The 18022-nt window shown below is 42.3% G+C and overlaps 2 protein-coding genes across 4 annotated transcripts in view; both read left to right on the top strand.

Annotated features, from left to right (window-relative positions):
* LOC307208953 (uncharacterized protein C3orf49) overlaps positions 1 to 18022 on the top strand; it is a 330680-nt gene that overhangs the window by 47692 nt on the left and 264966 nt on the right. The window lies entirely within an intron of this gene.
* The window catches only part of ATXN7 (ataxin 7), a 93578-nt gene that overhangs the window by 20081 nt on the left and 55475 nt on the right, over positions 1 to 18022 (top strand). For 2 of the 3 annotated variants that reach the window (XM_079959921.1, XM_079959920.1), the window contains exons 3-4: positions 12418 to 12720; positions 14092 to 14160. In XM_079959921.1, coding sequence (XP_079816047.1) covers positions 12429 to 12720; positions 14092 to 14160 — 361 coding nt within the window. In that variant the 5' untranslated portion in view covers positions 12418 to 12428. Of the gene's footprint in view, positions 1 to 11593; positions 11747 to 12417; positions 12721 to 14091; positions 14161 to 18022 lie in introns of those variants that run through there. The other variant, XM_079959922.1, reaches the window with a different exon arrangement.

The following is an 18022-nucleotide window of genomic DNA, read 5'->3' as shown; positions in this document are numbered from 1 at the left end:
GAATTGTTGGATCAGGAGCAGTTTTATAAGATGAGCATATAAGATTTATGTGTTCCTTTAAAAGTAGGAGCGTATACCGTATTTTTTGCACCATAACACTCACGTTTTTCCTCCTAGAAAGTAAGGGGAAATGTCTGTGCGTGTTATGGAGGGAATGCCTACGGGTGGCATGCCTACGGATTTTCCTCCTCTAAAAACCACGTGCGTGTTATGGTCGGGTGCGTGTTATAGAGCGAAAAATACGGTAAATACCAACCTCTGTTGAACGTTCCATGTTTTCTGTGTGGAGATACATATACAAAGTTTTGTAGAGAAATTGTACAAAGTGGCAATATAATCAAGTTCAAGTAATGACTCTGTTCAGCAATAACAAGAAATCAGTTTCTAACTATAGAAACCAGTTTCTAGCTATATAAATGAGTCTTCCCAAGGCAGAGGCTCCCACACTCCTGTCCCCCTTTCTTACTTCTTTTCCATCATGCACCAGAGGAAGATATCAAAAGCTTTTACTTCTGCTTTTAAACTAACCACAGTTGCCTGTGACATTTAAACTAAGCAAACTGTGTTTTGTTTAAACTATAGCTAGTGAGTACAAGCCAGAATCCAATTGTGTCTTACAAAATTTATAGCTTCGGTTGTGGAGAAAAATGTAATGGCATTGTTTAAATCTCATTCATTATAGAATATTAATGTATCTAGTACCAGGGTTTTGTGGGGGGGGGGTTGGTCTGACTCACCTCAGCTTTAAATGCAGCTGCCAGCCTCTTTACACTGGCTGCTTGATGAAGGGGTTAGTATTTTAGATTAAGAGTCGCTAACCTGTAATGCTTCAGATGTTGCTGGACTTCCAACTCACATTATCCCTGACCAGTGGCCACGCAGGCTATCCAGCAGAATCTGGAGAGCGCAGAGGGTTAGGCTCTCTTGTTTTATATTATCTAGGTGCTAAACTATTCAGTTGCTATCATTTAAGCAGCTTCTACTCTGCTCTGCATGAGATTTGAAATTTCAAATGAAACCCCAGACCCACAGGTTCCCCACCACTGATTCATAAGATAGAAATAAAATATCAGTAATGAAACAGGATGGCCATTATATGGCTATTATAAAAAGGTAAAGGGACCCCTGACCATTAGGTCCAGTCGCAGACGACTCTGGGGTTGCAGTGCTCATCTCACTCTATAGGCCAAGGGAGCCGGTGTTTGTCCACAGACAGCTTCCGGGTCATGTGGCAGCATGACTAAGCTGCTTCTGGCGAACCAGAGCAGCGCACGGAAACGCCATTTACCTTCCCGCCGGAGTGGTACCTATTTATCTACTTGCACTTTGATGTGCTTTCGAACTGCTAGGTTGGCAAGAGCAGGGACCGAGCAACGGGAGTTCACCCCATCGCGGGGATTTGAACCGCCGACCTTCTGATCGGCAAGCCCTAGGCTCTGTGGTTTAACCCACAGCGCCACCCGCATCCCTATAGCTATTGTAGCTTGTAGTAATTGTAAGAATTTTAACTTTCACCCTTAAAGAAGGAAAAGAATTATGGGTATTATATTTAAGAGAGTTTTGGCAGTGTTGGTATTTAGAATGAGTTTTTCCAAGCTCTGTTTTGGCAGGTATATCACTTCTGTTTCAGTCTTGTAGATAAGAGCAGATTCTTTAGAAAGAGTGACTCACCAAAGGCTACCCACTGAACTCGTTATTCTTGTTCTTGTTTTAGATTTGTAATAAACCTCATTCCAGAAAATTAGGGCAGATAACAGTATGTTAAAATCTTATGGCAAAGCCAACCAGATAAAATAAAATTGACAACTTAATATTAAAACTTCATCTATATATCAGCTTAATTCCTACCACTCAGGCCTAGTTCAAATAAAATATTTTATTGGAAGAGATGATTTAATTGGCTCCAGTATATTTTTGGAGGAAGGGGATTTTGCAGATGAGGGCAGCCTTGCTTCCAAATGCATTGCATAGAAAGTATTTTAAGATAATGATTGGCCTTTATAATGACCTTGTCTCTTTAACGCCAATACAACTTTGTACCTACAATTCATTATAAAGTGGGGGCAGAGCTTCCTGTATGTATTCTGCTTTCTGGCTTAATAATTTAAAATCCCCAAAACTATTTTCAATAGTTTTATTAGGCAGGTAAAATGTTTTAAATAGCAATCCTAACCAGTGATGCGGGCCATAAAATTTTCTCCCACAGAATTTTCCCCTGCAGATTTTTAAATTTTATTTCATAGGTTTATTAGTAGCAATTAATGGATGATAACTACAAATATAATATTAGGGAGGTTTGATGGTTTCAAAGTTGTAATTAATGTTTTTCAATTGATTATCCTAACAAGTATGTGAGTCAGCTTTTTTGGATCACAAAATGTATTAGTGTATTAACAGCTTTCAGTGTCTTTGGTTTTTCCGTCCTTGAAATTTAAACTACATGAATGAAGTACAAGCAGTGGTCTTCACTTTTGCTTTTACAGTATTCCCATTAAAAATCTACATAAAATAACATTTAAATCGCTTTAGGTGGGCTTCAATTTTATACCTCCAGTATTTTGGGTCAAATACTTGTGGTGAACTGAGACAAAAAATTAACATGGCTCACTTTTATATCTTGGTTTGCTAAATACAGGTAAAATAAACATGCCAAATTAGATCACTCTCTAGGGTATCCAAAACTTTTCTGATGCAAGGAAATCCACATCACTAATCCTAACCCCCTGATAGTTGCTGCTAGAACAGGTTGGGATATAGTAACAGCTGCAGAAACCATAGCAGATGGCATGCAACCACCAGTTGCTGGTACAGGGCCCTAAAACAGGGTGCCTGGGGGCAGGACACCCGTGCCCAGGATCCATTGGATCCTAAGAAACTCAATTCCTCTTCAAGGGACCTGGTATGGATCCCTCAGTTGTGCCACCTTGGAGTTGGTGCAGCAAAATAAAAAAAACACTGTCTTCTGCCTTGGCCACCACAAGTGGACAGAGCTTCAGATGCAGTGCCCAATTTCCTAATCTGCTCCAATCCCACTGTTCCTGGCCAGGGAACCAAGTTTTCACTTTTTATTTTAGATGCTTTATTTTATTCTGGAAGTTAAATTTCGGATTTTTATCCCACACTGTCCCAAATCCTCAGGTGGATCCTAATATTTTAACAAAATCCATGTAACCTGACTTCTTAAGATTCTTCTTTAGAGCTCTCTGTCTGTTGTGATAGATAGAACTTCACAGACTCCCTGGCTATTTCCACACCTGTGGCAGCTTTAGTAGATTATTGCCTTAAAAATATAACACAGTGGTAGAACTGATAGCCCCACCAAAATAATTAAGTATCCCTTTCTCCCCAGTGTTAGCTTAAATTTACCCCTTAAAAGCCAATTTAGATGAGATCAAACAGATCTTTATGGAAGGCCCTCAAGTAAGAAAGAGTTCTATAGTAGCAGAATTACTTACCAAGAATGTTAAAGAGAGCCAGTGTGGTGTGGTGGTTAAGAGCAGTGGACTCGTAATCTGGTGAACCGGGTTCAATTCCCTGCTCCTCCACATGCAGCTGCTGGGTGACCTTGGGCCAGTCACACTTCTTTGAAGTCTCTCAGCCCCACTCACCTCACAGAGTGTTTGTTGTTGGGGAGGAAGGGAAAGGAGAATGTTAGCCGCTTTGAGACTCCTTAAAGGGAGTGAAAGGCAGGATATCAAATCCAAACTCTTCTTGTTGTGGGACATGGGGAAGGAAATAGTTTTTTATTTTCTATTTATTTAAATGTTTGTCCCAACCTTTTAGTTATGAGTTCAATGGCGTTCCTAGGTTGTCTTGAATGTAGGTACTACACTGGAATATAGGTACTGCACTGATACTGCAGGTATGCTCACATACCTGCCTAGATTTAGAAATAGAACTACATCAGCTACTTTTACACACCATTCTCTTGGCTTAACGTGTTGTGAAAGGTGAATTTAATCATTATATGATTTCATACCACAAGGAGATGGTGGAAATACAGTACCAACTTTGGAATGCTTGTGAAACACATTTGAATCTTGGATTTTCAAGCATAGTCATGTAGAATGCATTGCTGTAGTCCTACACTTAGTTGAAGAGATACATTTGTGTGAACATTTCTGCTCCCCAAATACTTTTGTACAGTAGCTTGTATCAGGATTTGTTAACTGGGAGCCGTATCCCACAATAGGAAGCCAATATTTGTACTCATGTACTTTGCACTATTGTCATGACAGTGAGCAAAGAGTAGTTTGTAAATGAGTCATGAAAACCAGTGAACTGAAAGCTCTAGGCCTTCCTGCTGATCCTTCTTCCTGATTTTTCTTTGAAACAGAAACTTGGACTCCTGACAGACATATTTGATTCAAGAAGTTGGTGTGCTTCCTTCCGTTGGGTTTCTATTTAATCACCTTCATTTTGGGGAAGCTTCTCAACAAAACAAAAAAAAATTGATAGCATGTGTATATCCAGATAGCACTATAACGGGGATGAAGAACGTGTGGCCCTCCAATTGTTGTTGGACCGCGGCTCCCATCAGCCTCAGTCTTCATGGCTAGTGATGAAAGATGACAAAAGCTGTAGCCCAACAACATCTGGAGGGGTCACAGTTTCCCCACCCCTGCTCTGTAAGCTTAAAGGATATTGGGAAGGTCTATACTGTTATGCTTTTGGTTCCCCTTCTCCTCAGGCAGGCCTGTTTCCATACATTGCTTTTTCTTCAAGTTGCTGAATGTTGCACACACCCCCTGACCAGTTCTTTGCTTCCCTACACAGGCATGTCAGATTCCATATCTGACAAGTGGGTTTCTCAGGTGCTGTCTGTGTATTTATAATCTTTATTTTTCTACCATTTGTTTTAGTACTCCCCCAAACTATATCAGAGAACTAACTTTTTAAAATAAAATTTGATTGATTTAAGAGAGAACCATTCTCCCTTTCATTAACTTCTTTTTCTTGCACTATATAACATGTGAAACTGGCTCCCCACTTGCAACCCCTCAAAAAGAGAAAGAAAAATCAGTTTCTGAACTGACTTTATTCCTAGTTTGACTTGACAGTCCGTAATCTTGTCCATTGAAGTGATGAATTGATCTTTCTGCTGCCACTCTTCTCTTTCTACTGGAAACTGATGGATTCATGGCATGTTAAAAGAATGTTTCAGTAGTAGAATAGTATATCACCAGCCAGCCTAAGGTGACATCTTAACATGCAAAATAGCTGCCAGAAGTGGACAACAAAATTAAGCATGCACACTGTTGCGCTCTCTCTCTCTCTCTCTCTCTCACACACACACACACACACCAGCTTTACTAGTAATGATGTTACGTGAGCCATAGAGCAATAACTGAGCAGTATTGCGGCGGGCAGGGGTATCAGTTCAGAATCAGCATCTTTAGGCCCCTTTTCTTATATATTTCATTTGCAGAGTCAAATAATAGTGATTAAATGGGCCTCAAGTGGACTCTGAAAATAGTATTAGTCCACTGGACTTTTATTTTTACCTAGGGCCTCAACTGATTCACAGTGCAATCCTGCAGGTGCCTACTAAGAAGTAAGCCTTTGAGTTCAGTAGGATTTACTTCTAGATAAATGGGTGTAGGATTGCAGCCCTACTCTCCTAATTCTATTGCTGTTTGTTTTTATTGTACCTCTTTCAAGCTTCCTTGAGTTAGCATGCGCCTAGAAAACCAGGATACAAATTTTCTCATTTAAAAAAACACACAAAAAAACCCTGTTGATTTGGTATGATGGAGCACAAGCTAGTTTCATTTCATGTTGTAGTAGCTAATGCAGTCATTATGTTACACTTGCCACATCTGTCTATTTTGATGTTTGCTTTCTTTTCTCTTGTGCTTACGCCTCGTTTCACAACAAAGAATGGTGTTATGACAGAACAGGGCTTGAAAATTCTACTTAAGCATTAATTGACCCAAAAAACACACAAAAAACCAACCCAACAACTTTGTTTAGCATGAGCCCAAGTATGGAAGTACTCTGACTTCCTTCATTCTACCAAAAATGCCTAGTTACATTTCTATCAACAGTACATGTACAACTTGTTAGTTTCTCAAATCTGATTTTCACAGAGCACTTATATGAGCAGTAATTGCTCAGCTGGATTTCCACAGGCATTTTCACGAGTACAAGCCCTTTCTAATGACTTTGATTAGTTGTGATAAAGAAGAGCAGATAGCTATGCTCTAACAATTAAGTCTTAAGGCGTCATTTCCTCATGAAGGAGCCTGTGACTCATTGGCAGATTCTGAAAGCCTGTCCTGCTATACCTTGACACAGCAAATAACCCTCATCTGGAAGTTCAAAAAGATGTGAGTGCTTGTCATTCTTTACAGGTGAAATATGTTTATTACAGCCATAGTTCTGAAAGTAGGAGGTGTAGTAGCTGTCTTGAGCCCTCCCATCCTCTTGATTGATTGCATTTTATGTAAAATTTATAGCCTACTCAGGGACTCAAAATGGTCTACTTACACTTTTACAGCTCACATTAAGAAACAAATGAGATTCTGGAAGGACTTGCTTTCTACCTAAGGATCCAAAATGATGGCTGCCCTTGGTATTCTGATTTCCACTGATTCTCCCACATGTCTTCTGGATTTGAGTGAGGGCCTGGACTGGGTTTTCCCTAGGGTTTGTAAACACTTTGAAGCAGTGATGTGGATGCTTGCTGTTTCTTAGTGTTGCAAAAGCCTGGTGAAAAGTGGAACAAATTTTCTGGCTTTCCCATCTTTGATAAAGTAAAAGACATTGCCTCGGCGCCGCCCCCCCCCCCCCTTGCAAGTTCTCTGCTACATGCAAAAACCTTTGCATAAGTGAAGGGTTCTCTCATCTTGTACTGGACATCCAGGGCCAAAGGTTGCCAGAAATAGGCTGGCCACTTGCATTTGTGCAATTCCTATGTACATGTATCTGAGAACGTTACTTGCCTTAAACTCAGTATAATATTTTATTCAATTTTGATGAAAAAGGAAAGTCTGTGTGGTCCAAAGGTGTGCAGAGTGTTGTTGTTATTCATTTATTACCTGCCCTTCTCCCTGAGGTTTCAAGGTGGGTTACAGCACAGCAATTTAAAATACAAAATTAAAAGCAATTTAAAACAACTCACAGTCACAAAAATAAGGCAGGACCATAAAATATACATCACAAGTGCCAAAGGCTAGGGGGAAAAGGTGGCCTTTAATAGCTACTTAGGCACACTAGGCTTTTAAATACTGTCTGATTCCCCTTCTAAGTTATGTCTATCACCTTTTCATTCCTGCTACAGGTGAGGTAAGCTATTCTGCAAAATATTAGAGTTGTAAGAGGAAAGTACCTCTTGGTGAGACTGAGAGGCAAACTGCCCTGTTCATGACCATGTAATTGTCCCTAGTTTCTCTCCAAATGATGTTTTACATAATTTGTGCAACAGACAGCTGTGAACTCAGGATGGGATATATACAAATGTGCTCTACTGTTTGTTGAAGGCTCCCCCTGCCCCCTCATTTCCTGCAGGAGTGTCCTATGAGCAGAACTCTACTCATGGTTAGTCTGGATCCAACCCAGTATTTTATTTGGGGGCGGAGCTGTAGAAGAATACAGTTTATTTAGTATGCTATGCACATTTTCTTATTTATGACCAAAAGCAGACCAAATCCAAGGGACGTGTATAACAACCAGTATTCACCTAAGCAACAAGATGAACATCAGCATTGGGGAATATGTTCCTTACTTGCATAGAAAATGTTTCCATAATACGTTTTTGTTTATTAAATTTGTATACGCCCTTCATCCAAAGGTCCCAAGGCAGTTCACAACAGAAAAATACAAAATAACAATACAAAATACATAATAAAACAAAAAGAAACCAATAACCAGCTTCCCACAAAGACATTTTTAAAAGCCATAGACTGTTAATCAGCCCAACACCCTGTTGAAGAGGAACATTTTCGCCCAGCGCCTGAAGGTGCCAGGCAGCTTCCCTGGGGAGAGCATTTCACAAATGGGGACCCATCACAGAATAGGCCCATTCTTGTGTTGCCATCCCCTAGACTTCTAGTGGGGGAGGGACACGAAGAAGGATCTCAGATGATAATTGCAGAGTCTGGGTTGGTTCATAATGGGGAGAGAAGTTAAGTGGGCTCTTTCATTTCCTGCCTCCCAACACTCAGCATTCTGTGGCGACTTACACTCAGTGCTCATTGGATTGTTTTTGCGGTTCCCCCTCCTTCCTCAATATTTGTACTTTTAGCAAACCTTCAAGTTGTTACAGGCCTATAATGATAACCTCTCACTTGTTTGTGGATGGCACTGTTTTGACTACATAAGTATCAGCATACTTGCTTAACATTGAAAATTGCACTTTCTCCATCATTCTCTAACCACCCCATCTGCCCTGGTTCTCTTGATTGCATTAGCTGATTTGCTGTACAGTCAAACCTTGGCTCCCGAACGATTCCATTTTCAAATGATTTGGTTCCTGAACACCGAAAGCCCGGAAGTAAATGCTCCAGTTTTCAAACATTTTTCGGAAGCCAAATGCCTGATGCAGCTTACGCTTGAGTGTAGGAAGTTCCTGCAGCTAATCGGAAGCTGCAATTTGGTTGTCGAATATTTCAAAAGCTGAACGGGCTTCTGGAATGGATTATGTTCGACAACCGAGGTTTGACTGTACTGTCAAAATGGTACTAGACAGCCTTTGTCCAGTGGCTGAGTGTTAATAGGGACCTGGAACACTTTAGAAGGGGGGGGGGGGGGCTAACCTGTGGCCATCGAGAGGTTATGCTGAACTACTGTTCCCATCAGCTTCAGCAAACATAGCCAATGGTCAGGGTTGATGAGAGTTGTAGTTCAGCATAACATCCAGAGTGCCACAGATTAGCCACCACTGCTTTAGAATTTGCTTGTGGACCTTGAAATTCAGTGTTTGTTGAACTTGAGACACCTCATCATGCCATACATTAGTAACGTACACTGACTGAACAGATACTGTATGTATGTGATTACTGGGCTTCCAGCAACTTAATTAAATCATGAGCTAGCAAAAAAGTTGTAACTTAAACCCAAACATCTAAAAGCTTATGAGCCTATGGTATTAATGAAAATACTGTATACTTAGAATGGTGTATGATTCTTCTTCGACAGCAGGGTTTTTTTTACAGGTGGTGATCAAAGGCTCTGTAGGTGCCTCATCTGTTTCATTACATATTCTTTATACTTTGTAGTCATCACTGTTTGAAATAGCCTCCGCACAGTGATTATTCCACACAGTGACTACTCCACACAGCAACTTCAATGTGTGGAGCAGTTTTGCTATTGCTCCATTCAGTTGACGCTCCTGTAACATGTGGCTGTGGCATGGACATTCTATGTGCCATCTATGTGGCAAACTGTCATAGTGTTCATACTTTATAAAACTTCAGTGTAGATTCAGGTACATTTATCCTCGTGATAACTAATAACTATATAGTCAGTTAGCTGTATTGCTATATTATTCTTGAAAATAGAAAAATCTACATGGCGGTTACTCTTTAAGATAATCTAGCATTATTTACCAGATAAACTTTGTTTCATATAATTAATAGTCAATGATTCTTCAGTAAGCACAGTATTCTGCCAACTGTCTCTTAAGACCATTTGGGGTGTGTAATAAGAAAAGCCTATCAGATGCCAGTAGAAAAATTGGCAATGAATATCTTTCCTGTCTTGCCAAGGAGACATTCTCCCGCTCCCAAGTGTAAATAAAACACTACTGGTACAAAGAGCTGACATACAGCCTTTCATATCTTTTTTGCAACAGATAATATAGAAAAAATAATTTGTATTTTTGTGCCAGTAAGGTGCATTCCTCTGTATTTTTTGTTTGACAGTAAGCCCCATTGAACACAGAGATTACGAGTTTTCCAGTAAATACAGGATTTGGCTGTATGAGTTGTATCCAGCTACTCAGAGTAGACTCATTGAAATTTATGCATCTTAATGAGTCATCGTCATCAATTTCAACATATCTACTCTGAGTAGGACCTAGTTGGAAACAGCCCTCTGCCCCACTGAATTACTTCTGAGGAAACCTGTGTAAGATTAATCTTCATGACTATGTACTTACATAGACGTAAATTCTATAGAAATCAGAAATCACTTTCACTTTCACAAATACACAGTAGACGTGTATATTGATAATTACAAAGGGTATATAATGCTTATGATAATATATTATCACAAAGTTTGGTCATGATTTGGGTGTATAAGGCATGAGCATGGTTTTGAAATACAGAGCATGTTGAATAAGCAGCGCATATTGCCTGGTGTGCTAAATTTGAGCAATCTTGTTACTAAAAAGAGCATTTCATCACATGCATTTTACATATGAATATCTTATTGGTTCATGATGTGTGGTTTTTAGCATTCTCAGGATAGACCTAATTTTTTAAAAAAATGCCTACTATTTTCTAAAATGTAAGTGGGACCTGCAGTTAGATGTTGCAATATATCCTGATCCACATCAAATGCTTCTGCTCAGTACTTCAGACAGCAAACCTCTAGGAGGTGATAAGCTTTTAAGCCAATTCCCTCCCACCCCCCAAGTAACACTCTTCTTGAACTGAACTCACCAAGCTATAGCTCTTGGAGACCACTAGATCTGCATTAGGACTTGGGGTTTTTTTAGTATTTACTTTTTCACTTCTATGGGGCTAGGGAGTCCCCTAATAATTTAGAAACCACTACCTTATTTGTGGGTGGCCCAGTTTTATTTTCAAATAGTTAGGTGCTCAGTCTGCTGAGTATACTCTCAGTATCTATGTATGTATTGATGACATTTTTGAATGACTGAGTGTGTATTTATGTGTCTTGAGTTCTTTTATACCAAAGTGTTTTGTGATCCACCGAAGTATGCTAAAATAAAATATTCTAAGGAAATATTCTAAGGAAATTTGTGCAGATGCTACAAAAAATTAATATACATTGCAAAAGCTGTGTAATGACAACCTCCTGTAAAGAAGACGGTTGCTTGTAAAACCATTCTTGTCCTCACTGGAAGAAGTAAAACCTCTTGAATACTTGACGTAAGGATTAATATCACTAGATTTCACTTTGAGATCGAGAACAGCACAAAATTGCGAAGTTGCAAGCACAGTTCCTCTGAGGACAATGAAAGGGTTAAGCAGGGGTCTGTCTGAAGAATATTTCTTCCTGATCATCTTTTAAAGCGGTTAACCTTTTATTTTGAGAGAGAGAGAGAGATTCCCCCCACCCTTTTTCTGGCGCTTCTTTTCTTTAACTCCCTAGCATTGGAGGAGGTGGGTGGGGTAAGGGCGAGGAGGGTGGGGGGGAATTGGCAATCTCGGTCTTCATTCATGCTTTTGACAGATAATAAAGCCCCGCTCTGGGAGTGCGCAGCGCCTCTTTCGACGAGGAAGTCGCCGTGCGCCGCATCCCATTGGTGCGCCGGAGCGGAGCGATTTAAATATTAAATGAGACCTTTTAAGGCAAGATCGGCGGATGACATTTGCGAGAGGAAGGTGTCCGAGGCAGCGCTGGGGGCGGGAGATGAGTTACATAGATGGGGTTAGTTTCCTGCTTGTTTCCTACTCAGCCTCCGTCCCTGTGCTTGACGTTGAAAACTTTTAAGGTGGGAGGGAGGCCAGAGGGAGGCGTCTGGCGTTAAGGTAGCCTCGAGAGGCGACGGGCTCCCGGGAGCGCCTAAAAAGAAAGAGTGCGGGGTTGGGCAGTGTGTGTCATGAGAGGAGATTTGGTGGGTTACGCATTTGTGGAAACGAGACTCAATCGGGCGGTGAGGGGACGGCGAGTCGGGGGAAAGCTGCCTCCCGGGCTTCCTGGCTGTGCGGGAAAGGGCCCCTGTGCCTTTAAGAGCCTGCCTCTGCTTAAGGGGGAAGCGGCGGGGCGGGGGCCCGACTGGGATAATATGCGCGGAGCTTTGCGAGACTCCTAAAATTAACCGACTTCCTTTCGCTGAAGTTTCTGGAGTTCGCGGGGCCGCGCGGTCCAGCTCTAGGCCGCTTCCATGGCGCCCTCGGAACCGGCGCCCCGCGGGTCTCGCATTGGGCTGCTGGAAGGAAGCGCCTCGCGATCCCGGCTGTCGCCTCGGGATCCCCGATGACGGCGATCGTGCTGGTCGTCGCCTTTTCCATAATAGCTGCAGCGGGGGGAAGGGGGGAAAAAAAGAGAAAAGCCCACTGGTTCGCTTCCCCGGGCCGACGATTATGAACCTGCAGCGGCGGGTTAATGGGAAACTGGAAACAAAGGCGGCGCGAGGCCTCTTGCTGGTGCCGCTTCTGCCCCTGCCAGCCTTGCGCCCGTAGTGGCAGCCCGCGTTCCGCCTGGCGAGAGGGGAATTCTACCGGAGCTTCCTTAAGCGGCGGCGCCACCTTAAAGAGCCTGATGACTTTTCTCGTTACATTGTAGCAGCGGAAAGAATGTCGGCGCGGGCCGTGGCTGACGTCAGAGGGGAGCAACGCAGAGCGGCGGCGGCGGCCAGCAGGCAGCAGCGGCGGCCCCGGCACGGAGGCGGCGGCGGCGGAGGAGGAGGAGGAGGCGGAGGCGAGATCGGCCCCGGCCCCGCCAGCACTACTGCCGCGAGCACGACCCCAGCCACCAGCGCGGCAATGGCGACGGTCGGGGAGCGCAAGTCCTTGCCCAGCCCGGAGGCGATGCTGGGGCAGCCCTGGAGCCATTGGGTCGATGCTGCTAAACTTCACGGGAACGACGGTGAGAGGTGGATGGGGGAGGGAAGGACAGGAGAGGGGTCCGGCCCGGCAGCCAAGGGGTTAACCCAGCTGGTCGCCTGCGGGGACCGGGCGGGGGAGGCGCTCCAGCCTTCCTCTTGTCCCCGGAATCTGTCCCAGGCTCGGGGATAGGTGGGGAGTTGCGGTGATTGGCCAGGAAGAGCCAGGTTTCTCCCGGAGCCAACTCCACCCTGCCGCTCTCCGAGGTTTATCTGCATGTGGGTAATCCTTAGTGTGCCTGTGACAGGCAGCTCTCCAATCCTTAGGTATAGGTATGCTTCCTCAACTGAGAGCAAATTTAGGGTATGTTCTGCTCCTTATTTACCTGAGTAAGCAAGAGAGCAGCTGCATGCTTCCAGGTATTTTGTCTCTGCTAGGGCCATTCCTATGTTGCAGTTTTTGTTTACAGGTGCTTTGAGCTGGACACACAAACACCACATCAAGCAAAATACTTTAATGTGTTTACCACTCTCTGTTAGGAAGGCATTATTCTGAATATTTAAAGTTGTTTAATATAATAACTGTACATGGCTTGCTAATCGATGTGCTTTTTGCCTTTTTACATCTTACAATATGTGCTCACTTGTGTGTTCCTACAAGTCATTCCCATGACTAATAAGGTATTTGGGGGACTGACTTACATTTTCTGCCTGTGAATGAAAATGGTCACATGGGAAGTGTTTCCAAATAAAAGTATATACAGGTGCATGCAATCCATCTATATATCAAATGATATGCATGGCTCTTTTGAGGTTGTAGTTCATTCAGCTTTTATGTTTAGGGACTTCCTGCAATGGTGACTTATATCTGACAGTGAGAAGTTAAGTACAGTGTACCTTGGTTTACGAACATAATCTATTCTGGAAGTCCGTTCTTAAACCAAAGCTGTTCTTAAACCGAGGTGCGCTTTCTCTAATGAGGCCTCCCGCTGTAGGTGCCCTTCCACCATTCGGCTTCCGTTCGTAGACCAAGGTAATGTTCACTAACCGGCAGAATACTTCCGGTTTTGCGGAGTTCGTATACTGAATAGTTTGTAAACAGGGCTGTTCTTAAACCGAGGTACCACTGTATGTACTATGTTTAAGTAGGTGTCTGTGATTGGAGCTGTTTTTTCTACCTTACTTCTGTTTTGTCTATCAAACGAATTCACCCCTTCTTAGCTACCTTGCTTATGTGAGATGAGGGGAAAGGATGTGTTGTATACTTTTGCAGCAAATATATTTTATAACTATCCTTGGAACAAATGTTTTGTATTAACATTGGCAAAAACAGTGTCTAGCATGTCATTTGCTCCATAGTCACCATTCCACAAGGACTCCTTAAACTAAAGTTCTTATTTTTGTTTGTCACATAGGGGCAACCTTGGAAGAAAATTTCAAGGAATATGGGAAAAACCGAGAAGCGATGCGACTCTGTAGAGAAGGTGAGTCTGACGTGAAAAGGTCTTTCCATTCATAGACTGGTCAGTGAAATGGGCAGATGTAGGGTCTTGCAAAGGCCTATGTTTGCAAGCCAAATCTGTTTTAAACCTGAAATTAATATTTTGAGGTCATTGTAAGCTTGATCCAGTGGCTAGCTTTTGTCTAAAACCATTATCATATTTTCCTATTAATTAGCCATTTTGCTGATGCATGTATGTTGAATTTGATAACATGGTCTCTGTTTCCCATCAGTTTAGCAATGCTTGTATCTCTCACTAAGTCATTAATATCATTTAGGATATAAGGATATCATTAAGTCCAGGGTCACTTCTCCTCTGGTCAGTTTCGTGATAGATTTTTCTAGGGCATGATTGTTGAGGGTATTATTAGAAATTTTACCTCTTTGTTGAGGCCAGTACGTGCATTTACTCAGTTTATGGCCTAGAGTTCACACATAACGCTAAGCCAGTGTAATGTGTCTTAGTATGAACAAGCAGATGTATGGGCTCCCAGGAAAAAGAGTGTGGCTGCTTTGTTCCCCTTCTAGGCCTGGTACTACTGTGCTGCTATCAGCCAAGTTGCAGTTCGGCTTAGTGTTACACCTGAACCTGGGCTTTGGGGTGGGAGCAGATTTAACCATGAGCAGTAAACCATAGAACAAACTTTGGCTGTAGCTCAACTTTCGTCAGGAGCGAAATAAACCATGAGTCTTGGTTCAGTTATAACACAAGCCAAACTGTGGCTTAACTTTACAGGAGCATGGCACAAACAGGATTGGAGCAGGAGCAAAGTGGCCGCAATATTCTCTCTGAGAACCTGCATGCTTGCTTGTTGTTAAGCTATGGTTTGGCTCTGCATTGAATGCAAATAAGGTCTTCATAAGGGTAATTAATGTCCATCACAACTGTAGTAATATCTCCTTTGCTTGTTCCTGATTTAATTTTCCATCTTGAGATCACACTTAAGGGATGCGGGTGGCGCTGTGGGTTAAACCACAGAAGCCTAGGACTTGCCGATCAGAAGGTTGGCGGTTCGAATCCCCGCCACGGGGTGAGCTCCCGTTGCTCGGTCCCTGCTCCTGCCAACCTAGCAGTTCAAAAGCATGAAGTCCAAGTAGATAAATAGGTACTGCTCCGGCGGGAAGGTAAATGGTGTTTCCTTGCGCTGCTCTGGTTCGTCAGAAGCGGCTTAGTCATGCTGGCCACATGACCCGGAAACTGTACGCCGGCTCCCTCGGCCAATAAAGCGAGATGAGCGCTGCAGCCCCAGAGTCGGTCATGACTGGACCTAATGGTCAGGGGTCCCTTTACCTTTACCTTACTTTGATCAGGGTTACAGTTGTTAGTACGTTTTGAATACTAAAATATTTTTCGGACCTGTTAAGTAATTCTGTGGCGTATTATCCTGGAAGGGCAATTGTGATTAGTTTCAGAAATGTTTTACTTTGCAAGTACCACTTAGTCAGGAGTGCTAATTTAAAGAACACTCATTTTTTTAAAATAGAAAATATGTATTTCATCAATAAAGCTAGATTTAACTATCAGAAAACTCGTATCTCAGCTAAAAAAAACTTCACAAAATCAAGTTGGAACCCATACAAGGCCACTTATATGAATCGGGGTGAGGGAGATGTGCAGCAGCAATACTTGGAGAACTAATTCATCCTTCAAATCAGCAGCACAAAAATTGCTAGTCCATGTGCTGTTGGTTCTCCAACCCACAACATACCTATATTGGGGAGAAAGGAGACAGAATAGAGTGGAGAACTGTCCACCATCTAGCTCCCAGTGGTCCAGCTAAGGTGGCCTCTCCCTCCTCAAACTGCCTGTAAGAATACTCAAAAACCTTCTGCCCTGAGGGTATATTAAGGTTTTGAATTTTTTTTTTTTTAAAAAGTAAATATACTAATCATTGGGGATATATGGACGACTTGAAAGAAGCCAAGAACCAACAGTCCACCATTTTATATAAGCTTTACTTCTTGCTCTTTGAATCCTTGGCAAACCTACAAGGAGCAGCCTGGGTATGCTTTAATAGTCCTTCCCAGTGGCGTAGCGTGGGTTGTCAGCACCCGGGGCAAGGCAAGTAATTTGCGCCCCCTAACCCGTGGATTTGCGCCCCCTAACCCTAACCCCCAGATGTTGTGCCCGGTGCGGCCGGCCCCCCCTGCACCCCCCACGCTACGCCACTGATCCTTCCCCAGCCTGGTGTCCTTCAGATATTTTGGACTACAAATCCCATCATCCCTAGCAGCACAGCTGAGGCCTCAGAGTTGGGAATATATTAAAACAAGGAAGTTGCCTACTACTGCAGCTGCTCTACAGTGTTAAGTAGTAATTGTGTATGCACAAAACAGTTGTTGATACAAACCCATGTAATTTGCACAGAATCTAACTATTGGTATACTGTGGCTTTGTTGTGTTTTCACAGTGGAGTGACAAAATAGCTTTGGTTGTTTAGGACTGGGAAACTAGATTGCTGCTAAAACTTCTAAACCACCCCTCCCCAAATTGGGCATTATTTCAAAGTTACTATCCAGACACAATTCGTACTTTTAAAAGTGTATATATTGTTCCTGTGTATGTGCTCACATTGTGTCAAGGCACTGGCCTTGATTCTGCAGAAGTTGTGTTGGAATGAATTGAGTGTGTGTGTGTGTGTGTGTGTGTCCCCCTCAATTTTTAAAACAATTTTCTTATACATTCACATCATTTTAAATTTCTACACTTCTGGGATTACTTAGAGCCCTCAAACTTCCCCCACCCCCACTTCCGGTTTCCAATTTCCCTCTATTTTTGCATCTAATTAAATTTTTCTAATTCATTTTATCTCCTTTTTTTACCTTAAATCATATTACATTATAAGTGTTATCACAATCCTCCTAACGTTTTTAAGTCTCTACAGTGGTCTTTAAGATATTCTATAATTTTTTTCCACACTTGACTAAATTTTTTATCATCTTGGTGTCTAATCTTCACGGTCATCTTTGCCATTTCGGCATAGTTCATCATCTTGGTTATCCACTCTTCTTTGGTTGGAACTTTCTCTTCCTTCCACTTCTGGGCAAGTAGCATTCTTGTGGCTGTTGTCGCATATATAGTCTTTTTAAATCTTTTGGTTTTTCATCTCCTGTTAACCCTAGTAAAAAAGGCTTCTGGTTTTTGATGAAAGTTATCTTAAACATTTTCTTCAGGAATGAATTGAGTGTTAACTGTGTGATTAATTTCATTTGGCTTACATGGGATATAAGAGACAAATATCCCTGCCCATAAACATACAGAGCCCTGTGGGAAATATATTAACATTTAGGTTGCCGGGAGCAGCCAGAGTGGGGTGAGCATCCTAGTTATTTTAGTTCTGGTTTAGTGTGGAATGTAAGAGTGTGAGTTGTATTCACTGCTTAAAAATTAATTTCTGCTACATTCACAAGGTGGTCTTAGGAAAGTCCTTGCCTGTCAACCTCAGCTTCCTAATAATCATAATCATAATAAATTTTATTTGTACCCTAGCCGGAGCTAACATTATATAAATAATACAATATGCATAAAAACAAGCAATCAATTAAAATGCACCCCAAAATTAATTCAAATAAATTAAAATTAAAACTGGACAAATGACAATCCTCAGGTTAAAATTGAAAGTGGTTAATACTCACCAGGACCAACTGTTTCCACTGATATTATAAGGACCTGTGTGCGGGCTGGAAAACCTGCTTCGTGCTTGTTCTTATACAAAGAGTCAGACTGAACCCTGACCGAAGGTCTGGTGGAACAGCTCCTTCTTGCAGACCCTGTGGAAGGATGTCAAATCTCGCAGGGCCCTGGTCTCTTGTGAGAGAGCATTCCACCAGGCCAGGGCCACAGC

This window comes from Podarcis cretensis, assembly GCF_951804945.1.
Source record: "Podarcis cretensis genome assembly, chromosome: 2".
Lineage (NCBI taxonomy): Eukaryota > Metazoa > Chordata > Lepidosauria > Squamata > Lacertidae > Podarcis > Podarcis cretensis.
Note: the sequence above shows the minus strand (reverse complement) of the source record. Positions and strands in the feature narration are given on the sequence as shown.